We start from the raw sequence: 10,580 nt of genomic DNA on the forward strand, positions 1-10,580 counted from the left end.
TCTCCAAGTGTTGGAATAATTTCTGTTTTTTATTTTGTCATTGATTTCTACTCTCAGTCCATTATGATCTGATAGAACACAAGGCAGTATCTCTGTTTTTTTGCATTTCCTAAGGACTGCTTTGTGGCATAACATATGGTCTGTTTTCGAGAAGGTTCCATGTGCTGCTAAAAAGAAAGTGAATCTGCTCTTTGATGGATGGAATATTTTATATATGTCTATTAAGTCTAGGTTATTGATTGTGTTATTGAGTTCTACATTTTCTTTGGTTGGTTTTTGTTTGGAAGATCTATCTAGTGGTGACATCGGTGCATTAAGTCACCAAGAATTATTGTTTTGTGGTATATGTGTTTCCTGAAAGTGAGTAGGATTTGTTTGATGTATAGGGATGCACCATTGTTTGGGGCATAAATATTTACTGTCGTTGTGTCTTCCTGATTTATGGTTCCCTTAAGCAGTGCAAAATGTCCTTCTTTATCCCTTCTGAATAACTTTGGCTTGAAGTCCACTTTATCTGATATAAGGATGGAAACCCCCACTTTTTTACTGAGTCCATGTGCGTGGTAGGCTTTTTCTTATCCTTTCACCTTTAGTCTGTGGATGTCTTTTTCTATGAGATGAGTCTCTTGCAGGCAGCATATTGTTGGGTCTTTCTTTTTAATCCATTCCGCCAGTCTATGTCTTTTGATTGATGAGTGTAGGCCATTAATGTTCAGGATTATTATTGAGAAATGATTTGTATTCCCAGTCATTTGACTTATTTTTGGTTTTTAAGTTGGCTTGGTTTCTCCTTTGAGTGGTTTTTCTCTAAGGCAGTGCCTCCCTTTGCTGACCTCCATTGTTGTTTTTCATTTCCTCCTCATGGAATATTTTGTTGAGAACATTCTTTAGCCCAGGGTTTCTCTTTGTAAATTCTTTTAACTTTTGTTTATCATGGAAGGATTTTATTTCATCTTCAAATCTGAAGTTTACTTTTGCTGGGTATGGGAGTCTTTGTTGGCAACCATGCTCTTGCAGAGCTTGAATATGTTGCTCCTGGCCCTTCTAGCTTTTAGAGTCTGCATCAAGAAGTCTGCTGCTGTACGTATTGGTTTCCCCCTATATGTAATCTGATTCTTTTCTCTCCCAGCCTTCAAAATCCTATCTTTATTTTGAATGTTAGGCATTTTCATTATAATGTGCCTTGGTGTGGATCTGTTGTGATTTTGTGCATTTGGTGTTCTATAAGCCTCTTGTATTTGATTTTCCATTTCATTCCTCAGGTTTGGGAAATTTTCTGATGTTATTTTATTGAATAGGTTGTTCATTCCTTTGGTTTGTATCTCTGTGCCTTCCTCAATCCAATAATTCTTAAATTTGGTCTTTTCATGATGTCCCATAGTTCTTGGAGGTTCTGTTCATGATTTCTTACCATCTTCTCTGTTTGGGCAACTTTATTTTCAAGATTAAATATTTTGTCTTCATTGTCTGAGGTTCTGTCTTCCAAGTGGTCTAGTCTTTTGTTGATGCTTTATTTGAGTATTTTATTTGGTATATTGTTACCTTCATTTCAAGGATTTCCATTTGATTTTTTTGATAATCTCTCTTTGCTGAAATGATCTTTTCTTCCTGCAGTTGCTCTTTCAGCTTATTGATATTATCCTTCATTGCCTGCATTTGCTCTCTTATCTCATCGTTTGCTTCGCGAATCATCTTACTCATGTATAATCTGAAGTCCTTTTCTGACATTTTTTTTACCATACTGTCATTGGATTCTGTTAATCCAATATAATCTAGATTTAATATAATATAATCCAATATAATCTAGATTTGTTTGGATCATTTTCTTCCCTTGTTTTTTCATGCTGTTCATGTATCTTCCCCTCTAGCAGTGCAGACTTGGAGTATTGCGTATTTCCCCCTATAGGCTTATAGTGGCCCTATAGGTTTCCAAAACCCTTTTTTTAAGAGGAGATCAATATTAGCAGTGCCCAATTCAGACACTGTTCAATCCTAGTCCAAATAGCCCCTAAGAGGACAATAATAAAATTGTCATAGTAAACGGAATGAGTGCAAATATTATCTTTGTTAAAACCTATTTGCAATAAGGTCTGCAGTATCAAATGGAGGACAAAGAGGATGCAGAGGGATGTAGAATGTGGCTGTTAATGGGATAAGAAAAGAATATAATGAAGTTCTAGATAATAGAAAGGGTGAGAGTGTAATCAAAAGAAATTGGATGTTAGTATTCAAAAAATGGAGAAAGACACTCTGAGGGAACAGATAAACAAAAGGAATAGAGAGCAAGAATAGTAAAGAAATAAAAACTTAAACTTTTTCAATAAGGAGAAAAAAGAAAATCTGCAGTATAACAGTCATATAATAATGAAACCTCCCAGAGTTCAGTAGCCTGATGCATGAGAGGTACCTGACAATGAGCTTCAAGCCTCCAGCAGGCGTCTCAGGATGGTTTTTGCCCCACCTAAAGATCACAGCTTCCAGGATTGTCCAAGATGGCCACTCTGGCTTTGAAATGTGTTGGCAAATGGGGAGCTGCAACTCAGGGTGTGGCTGTGGTCAGCAGGAGGTCCTGGAGGCAGGATGCGGTTGGTCAGGCAGGGGTCCTGGTGGTCAGGTATGTTTGGTGTGGTTGTGGGATCCTGGAGGCCGGTTGAAATCAGTTGGTTTGGGGTCCCGGTAATAAGGTGCAGTCAGTTCGTCTGGGGGTCCTAGTGGCAGGGAGCAGTCAGTTGATGTGAGGGCCCCAGAGGCAGGGAGTGATCGGTCGGGTTGAGGGCTCCTGGAGATGGGGCTCAATTAGTCCGGCCCTGGGTCCTACAGGGCCTGACTGTTGTCTCAAAATGGCAGCAGCCACGTGTAATCAAACCTACAGGTACTGTGGCAGAGAACTTCCAGGCAACAGCAGGCAGCTGGTGCTCCACTGGTGGTTGGCAATCAGTTTGCTGACTGTTGTTGGACGATCTGGAGGTGAACCTCGTGCATTGGGTGATGGAAAGGTGTAAGGCAGGTGATGGACAGGCGAGAGGGAGGCATATGGTGGATGATAGTTGCCTGACAGTGAGCAATCTGCACTCAAAATATGCGTTGTAATGCTGGCAGATTGCAGGTGATCACAGCAGACAAGTGGGGTAAACAGCAGGGGATCGATAAGCAGTAAAAACTGCCTTACCAAGAAACAGATATCCTCTGCTTGATACTGGAGTTACAGAGCGACAAGGAATGCAGCCTCCCTCTAGTCCGCCATCTTGGATCTCCATTTCTCATTCTTAAAAGCTTCTTCATTTTCTTTCTACAACCACAAACCTGTATTTTATATTTTAATGGCATGGTTGTCTCTTAAGAAAACTGTGCAATACTTCATGCATTTGTGTTTTATCCCGGTGCATAGGCTATGTTCATCTTCTCAGTATCATTTGGGTTTTAGTACATTCACCAGAGAGAAAACACTCCTTCAAATATTTAGGGAGAGTGTACTCTATGTCAAGTATTTTTTCAAGTGCTGAAAACAAAGTACTAAATGGAATAACAAAAATTAGGAGTTCCAGAAAAGTCACTGTTGTGTCTTATAGAATATGACATGTACTTTGAACCAGAAACCTATTTTAGTGCTGTTTTTCCCACAGACACAATTCACAAATCTAGGAATCAAAAGCAGAATGTCTCTCATTATTAATCCAAGTAACCCACAGAATTTTTGTTTCTCACCACCACAATTTTGGGGTTTGCTGGTTTACAGATTAGACATCTTACTTTCTGTCATAACCTGTGATAAAAACAAAAGCAGAGGTTGAGAAGAAATCTTATTTGCAAGTAGTTTGAGAATTGTATCTCATTGTGAGAAGTGAGGAATAGAGGGATATTAAATAGGGATGAAGATATACCCAATACTAGGGTATTGACTTAATGACTTTACTTTGTTAGGAGTGACTGCGGCATATGTTCATCAGCATTCAGCACTTGTAAGAATTGACTCATTGCCATTAACTCCCTTGCACTTACCAGTTCTGCATGTGTGAGTGTTGAGCTGGTTTTCCATGATATTCCCTCCATGGAATCAGAGAGACCCAATGACAGGACACAAGGAACATGTTAAACATGACTGAGGTAACGCTGTCATTTTAACTACATGAGGCTGGTGGATGAAGTGTATAAAACTGCTTGCTGCAGCCATGTCTGAAGTAAAAGATGATGACTGAGAGAATTTGAAGTGGCACACAAGAAGTGTCTCATTTGATTCCCATGAAGGGAATGCTTCCACCAAGAATGCTTCAGTGGTTTCTTTCTTCCAGTGGCAATTTAAGGTTCTTTATGTCACTGAACAACAGCCAAACAAGGTGGTTGCTATATTACCTGAGGCAAGTCAATTCCAGTTAATAGTGGAAAATTGCCTTTCACTACAAAATGAGAAAGTAAGAGACCCATTCTGATATCCAGGAGATTTGGATGGGATGTCATAAGATGGTAAATCATTACAGTAACCCAATAAAGAGAAAAATACTGAGGATTCAGATTGCGTAGGAATGAAGGGTTAATCTAGCTTAAGTAATGAAGAAGGAAACATGAAAGAGGTGTGGAAAGAATTATAAATATAATTATATAATATAAATATAAATTATAAATATAAATATATAATATAAATAGATCCATGGTGAATTGAGGGGTAAGGAAAGCTGGCTGCAATGTAATCTGACATAGAGACTAGTTGGAAGGATGGTGGTGATGGGTGCTATTAAACATTTCCTAAAGAGGTAAGGAGCTAGAATTAACTTGGTGGGATGTAACTATGGATCTTCTTTTCTATTTTCGCCTGAGGAAAAATGGAACATGACTTGGGAGAGTTCAACTTTTATCCAGGAACTTCCTATATATCTGCATATCTTTGGGTTGTTGAATTCTGATCCCTGTAAATATGGAAGGCTTATTTCTCTCATGGAGTATGTTTATGAGGAGTTCAATTGTAGTTAGAGATTCTTCCACTCTTGGAAAATTTCCAAAATATATATCTTTCATGGTGGTACTGAACTCAGAGATTACTGATAGCTTCCAGTCCACAAGGTAAAGCATAACTCTTCTACTCTTGAGATATTCACATTCTGGTTTTTGCTTAATTTATCATTTCTCCAAACACTGTTCTTCACCTCCCAAAATGTAGGCTCCAGTTACACAAGACTATTCCATTCCATAGGCAGTGAGTAAGCATGCATCACAAAGTTTTTTTCCATCTCCGTCTTTCCCCAGAGTGTATTCAGGAGTGATCAGTGGCTATAATCAGTCAAAATAACAGGACTCTGAGAGAACTTGTCCTAGGAGGTACTGGGTAATTATTTTGTTTTTAACGAGCTCCTCCAGGATGTGGACTCCTCTGGGACACAGAGCCCCTTAGACCCCGGGATGAGTATAATGAGGAATGTGAGCAGGGGTGGTGCAGAGGTGGCTGCTGACTATAGAGGCTGTGACTTCATAGTCCATAATGAATAAAGGGGACCAGGATCTTGGATATGGGCCCTAGAGTCACCCTCAGACACTGGGTAAGTAGTCAGGAGGGTGAATAAACTGGTGTCTTAGTGTCTATCTGTCTGAGGATCTTGATTTCCCAAATCGTATGATCATCTTCAGGATACTTTCTTTTTTTTTAAGTATCAAAGAAGTTGATTTATTTGGGGGAGGGTGTGTAGCAGGGTCTCCACCCTCACTCTCTGCAACTCCCTTGAATCTTTCCTAGTTGTGTATACACAATGAGATTACAACTAGTAGGGTACAGGCTTTTTTTTTTTTAATTTGATTTAGAACAAGTATGCACTTGTACTGTTTCAAACTAAAACCTTTGAAGTCAGAGATACATCCCACTCATTTCTCAGGAAATCAACATTATGAGAAATTGCATGTATACAAATTAATTGATCCCTTGCCTATCTGCAATACCAGTGTATTATGGTAGATGTACAAACCATTAATGTGACTATATTAGACATCATCAGCAGGGTGAAAAGTTTAGCAATTGTGTTCAGTTTTCTGTTTAGGGGAGGAACTATCCATGGGCCTTAATGTCCCCCTTCATGTTCCTTGGCTCTGGGCACTCTTGAGTGTGGATATCTGAAGAAAGATGGAGTGAGATCTCAAAGGTACAAAATATCTTTATTAGTTTAATTCTCTGTAAATTACTAAATCTCTTTATTGGATCAACATTTTTCCTGAATTTTAACTCTCCCTAAACTACTAAACTTTGCTCTTGGATTAACATTTTTCATACTTATATCAATGAGTCTTGTGAATATCAATACAAGAACCAAAAGTATCACTGTAGTCACATATAACAGAATATGTAGTTGTCTGTTTAGGATAAATCTAGTGTGTTTGAGTTACCTAATATTCTCCATTGATTTGAAGCCATGTATTCTGTAATCAAGGGTCAAATTCTAGTGTACACAGTTCAAGCTAGTGAGTTCCTTTGGGAGGATTTAGTAGGAGTAGTGATTCTAAATTCAAAGGGAATATGCTGCCTTTGAAATTTTTTCTGATTTTATTATTTATTTTAAACCTACAATCAAAGTCATATTTTAATGAGTTTTTTTATAGTTATATTAGGATTTATTTTTGACACAATCACAAAAGCATGGATTATACTTTGCTCTAATTCAGTTCCCAGTACTTCCCTTTTCTCTCCCCACTCCCTTCCCTCTGATCTAATGATTTTTCTGTTTTCACCTATAGTTTTTTTTTTAATTAGTGCCTTCTGGATATATGAAATGGGTAATTCATAGTATATTCACATATATACATAGGAAAGTAAGGTCAGATTCATTTCAGAGCTTCTGTCTCTGAATTTTGCTGCAGGTATATCTCAGCCTGAGGGATAGCCAATAGATATTCAAGAAACACTGACCATATTCTGGTACCATGCCTGGTACTGGCTCTGTTGCAGTCATGAAGGCTGACATGACCTTTCCAGCATGGAATTTATACTCTCGTGGAAAGTCAGCTGCAAATAAGAAACCAAGACAATTGAGTGCCATATGATGAGTGTAAGACGCAAGTAGTCTAAGGAAGCAGGTAAGGTATATCTAAGCAAGTCACAAATAAAGATCTTGAAAAATAAGTGTGGTATGCCAAGTGAAGTAGAAAGAGGGAAGACAAGGCTAGGCAAGAGGAACAGCAACTCTGAAAGGATGGAATCAAGAAATTAGGACCTGTAAGTTCACAATGTTGTGAGAGAAGGGATGTAAGAGTCATTGTGGGGTCATTCTGAACTGTGGATTTAGGTAAGGGTCACAATGTGAAATACCTTTTTCTTTTCTGTCTTTAAAAGGATTTTGATCTTAAAAATAATGAGCATCCATGAAATTTTCGTCACAATGATGATTGGATTTTAGTGTCAGATGCTGGAGTGGGATGTGTTTGAAGGAGAGAGAACATGGAAGCAGTGAGATGAAGCAATAGGCTGTTCTAAAGTCCAGACAAGGTATGTTTTCAGCCTGGTCCACATTGTGGCAGTTGGGATAAAGGGTGAAAGAATTAGTGAATGAAGTGGCAGAATCAAGAGGGCTTGCTAGGTGAGCTGTTAATGTGAGGAAAATGAACAGATGAAATACAGATCTCGGGTTTCTGACTTCAGCCTGGATTCCTTTTACTGAGGTAAAAGAGAATGGGGGAGTGAATTTGGAGAGGGTAGAGTGAGTCATGGGTTTTATTTGGGATCTGTTGAGCTGCACATGGTTGTAGTGTACCAATGAGGGGCTAATGAGTAAGCAGTTGGTGATTCAGAACTGAAAGTGATAGAGCTATTTATCACAGGTTTAGATCGCTTATCAATGCCATTGGATTAGGTGATCACTTACATATCTATAGAATTTTAGGGGAAATGTTCAGGGAAAACTCAGGAAAGAGTGACATTTATGACACTATCAGAGAAGTAAGCAATCATAATTATTGATAATAAATGTCCATGGAAGTATCAAAGAACCAGTGTGATCACACAGAATCTAGTAGATAAGAGTATTTCAGAAGGGAGAAAAGAGTCAGCACAGTTACATTCAATGATAAGTGAGGAAACTATCTTAGAGAGATGGCTTGGATTGAGTGATATGTCATAATCTAATTGTAGATGTGATTTTGAATGCTGAGTGTGAGATCAATGCGGTCAATTATTGAAGAGCTCCTAAGGGACAGCACATCATACAAATGTGTTTGGCTTTTTAATTTATGTTTTAAAAAATCTGATTATCTTCTCTTAAAGACACTGGAGATAGAACATGACAGGAAGGAACCAATCTACCATCTCAGAGTTCCTCCTCCTGGGCCTGCCCATCCATCCAGAACACCACAACCTATTCTATGCTTTATTCCTGACCATGTATCTTACTACTGTCCTGGGGAATCTCATCATCATTGTCCTCATTCGCCTGGACTCCCATCTCCACACTCCCATGTATTTGTTTCTCAGCAATTTGTCCTTCTCTGACCTCTGCTTTTCCTCTGTGACCATTCCTAAACTGCTGCAAACCATGCAGAGCCAAATTCCAACCATCCCCTATGCAGGCTGCCTGACCCAAATGTACTTCTTCCTGTTTTTTGGAGACCTGGAGAGCTTCCTTCTAGTGGCCATGGCCTATGACCGCTATGTGGCTATCTGCTTCCCCCTGCACTACCCAACCATCATGAGTCCCAAACTCTGTCTTTCCCTGGTGGTGCTGTCCTGGGTGTTGACCATGTTCCATGCCATGCTCCACACCCTACTTATGGCCAGATTGTGTTTCTGTGCAGAGAACGTGATCCCCCACTTTTTCTGTGATATGTCTGCTCTTCTGAAGCTGTCCTGCTCCGACACTCATGTCAATGAGTTGGTGATATTCATCACAGCAGGCCTCATTCTCGTCATTCCCTTTGTCCTCATTGTTGTTTCCTATGGGCACATCGTGTCCTCCATTCTCAAGGTCCCTTCTGTTCAAGGTATCCGTAAGGCCTTCTCCACCTGTGGCTCCCACCTCTCTGTTGTGTCACTCTTCTATGGGACAATTATTGGACTCTACTTATGTCCATCGGCTAATAATTCTACTGTGAAAGATACTGTCATGGCTCTGATGTACACGGTGGTCACTCCCATGCTGAACCCCTTTATCTACAGCTTGAGGAACAGAGACATAAAGGAAGCAATAGGAAGAATCCTTAAGAAAATTCCCTTTAACCTGTGATGGTAAAGCTTGAGAGCATTGCATCAATTTCTGCTGCAAATGATGGTATTGATATGTTGATATTAATATTTGAATGCTATCCTCCAGTCCGTTCTTCCTATCATAGAAATTACTATTCAAATATAATACCACATAATTATCCATTAAATAATAGAATATAATCAATATGTGTATTTGATATAAAGGGCATTCTCAGTAATCTTCTATTAAGACTTCCCTGTTTATTAAATCCAGCTGAGGGTGAGGAGACATGAGATAAAATATTTCAATTGAAATTTTTGTCTCTAGTTGTTAAGTCACTGATTCCACTTGTTTTGTTTTTATAAGCAGTGTCTTAAAAAGTCATATTGTGTTATAAGGCATATTTGCTTGAAATGATATTCTTTCCTTTCATGCTAATACTAAATCCCAATCTGTGTACTGTTCCTTATTCTAAACTTGAATTTCATTATTGAATAAAAAAATTTTCTTTCTAAGAAGTGTACACATCCTTCTGTCTTTTAACCTATTTTTTAAAACTTACTTATTTCCATGCCTTCATTCTGTTTTTTAACCTGCCTTAACCTCAAGTGAACTTTCAGTTTGCTGTGTTATAATAGTTTTGTTTGAATTTATCTGAATTTTATTCATGTCTGGGACCCTGAATGTCTTTCCTTCAAACATGGATATGGAAATCAGAGTTTTGCTTATTAACCTCACTCTTTAATGATCTCTTTTTCCTCCTTGGTATTTTAAAATCTATCAGTAAACTTTACATCTGTAATGTTATTTTAATCCTGTAAAGATTTAATTTAAGCAAGGAGAGGAAATTTTAGTATCCTGTTAAAGACTGAAAAATGTGGAATTTGAACTTGCCAAGGTTCCAGCATGGCAATGAATTATTATCCAGTTTTAATTTATTTTTTAATACTAAGATTACTGACTTATTTTAACATTCTCCATGTGTTTCTAATGTTACACTAATTTCTATAATACATATGCTCTCAGAATGCAGTTAGCAGTGGGGTGTGGGAGGCACACGTTTCATGCTATGCAACTGATGAAGGCATTGTCATCTTTAACTTGCGGTTTCCAGAGTCACCTCAAGTTCTGCTCTCCAGTTGGAGAAAAGATAATGGGTAGAAGATTCCATAAATGAGTTTTATAGGCCAGGCCTAGAAGTGGTATATATCACTCTGGTCTACATTTATCTCTCCAGAATTCAGCCCTTTTCCTCAATTGAGATGCAGTTTCGGGAGGTAGTGAGAGAATATTTTTTTCACCCGAATTCTATACGGAGATTCAGAATTTTTTATGGTCCATTTTTTTTCCATTGAAAGATCATAATTAAACAGAATAGAGGGATTCTCTGTGAAACATTTGTAGAAGCACATAACAAAATTTGATCAGTTT

The 10,580-nt window shown here is 38.4% G+C and overlaps 1 protein-coding gene and 1 non-coding gene across 2 annotated transcripts; one reads left to right on the forward strand and one right to left on the reverse strand.

Moving 5' to 3' along the window:
* Positions 1-3,341: 3,341 nt before the first annotated feature.
* Positions 3,342-3,444, reverse strand: LOC124981505 (U6 spliceosomal RNA). The gene has a single exon (XR_007108023.1). It is a non-coding gene; the product is annotated as a U6 spliceosomal RNA (small nuclear RNA).
* Positions 3,445-8,249: 4,805 nt separating this feature from the next.
* Positions 8,250-9,188, forward strand: LOC124979958 (olfactory receptor 1468-like). Its single transcript, XM_047544918.1, has one exon. It carries the CDS (start codon positions 8,250-8,252, stop codon positions 9,186-9,188), a length of 939 nt encoding a protein of 312 aa, XP_047400874.1.
* The last annotated feature ends 1,392 nt before the right edge of the window (positions 9,189-10,580 follow it).

Source organism: Sciurus carolinensis, chromosome 3 (genome assembly GCF_902686445.1).
Source record: "Sciurus carolinensis chromosome 3, mSciCar1.2, whole genome shotgun sequence".
Lineage (NCBI taxonomy): Eukaryota > Metazoa > Chordata > Mammalia > Rodentia > Sciuridae > Sciurus > Sciurus carolinensis.

Coding starts and splice junctions, on each gene's coding strand:
- LOC124979958 (XM_047544918.1), top strand. CDS start 8,250: ATGACAGGAAGGAACCAATCTACCATCTCAGAGTTCCTCCTCCTGGGC.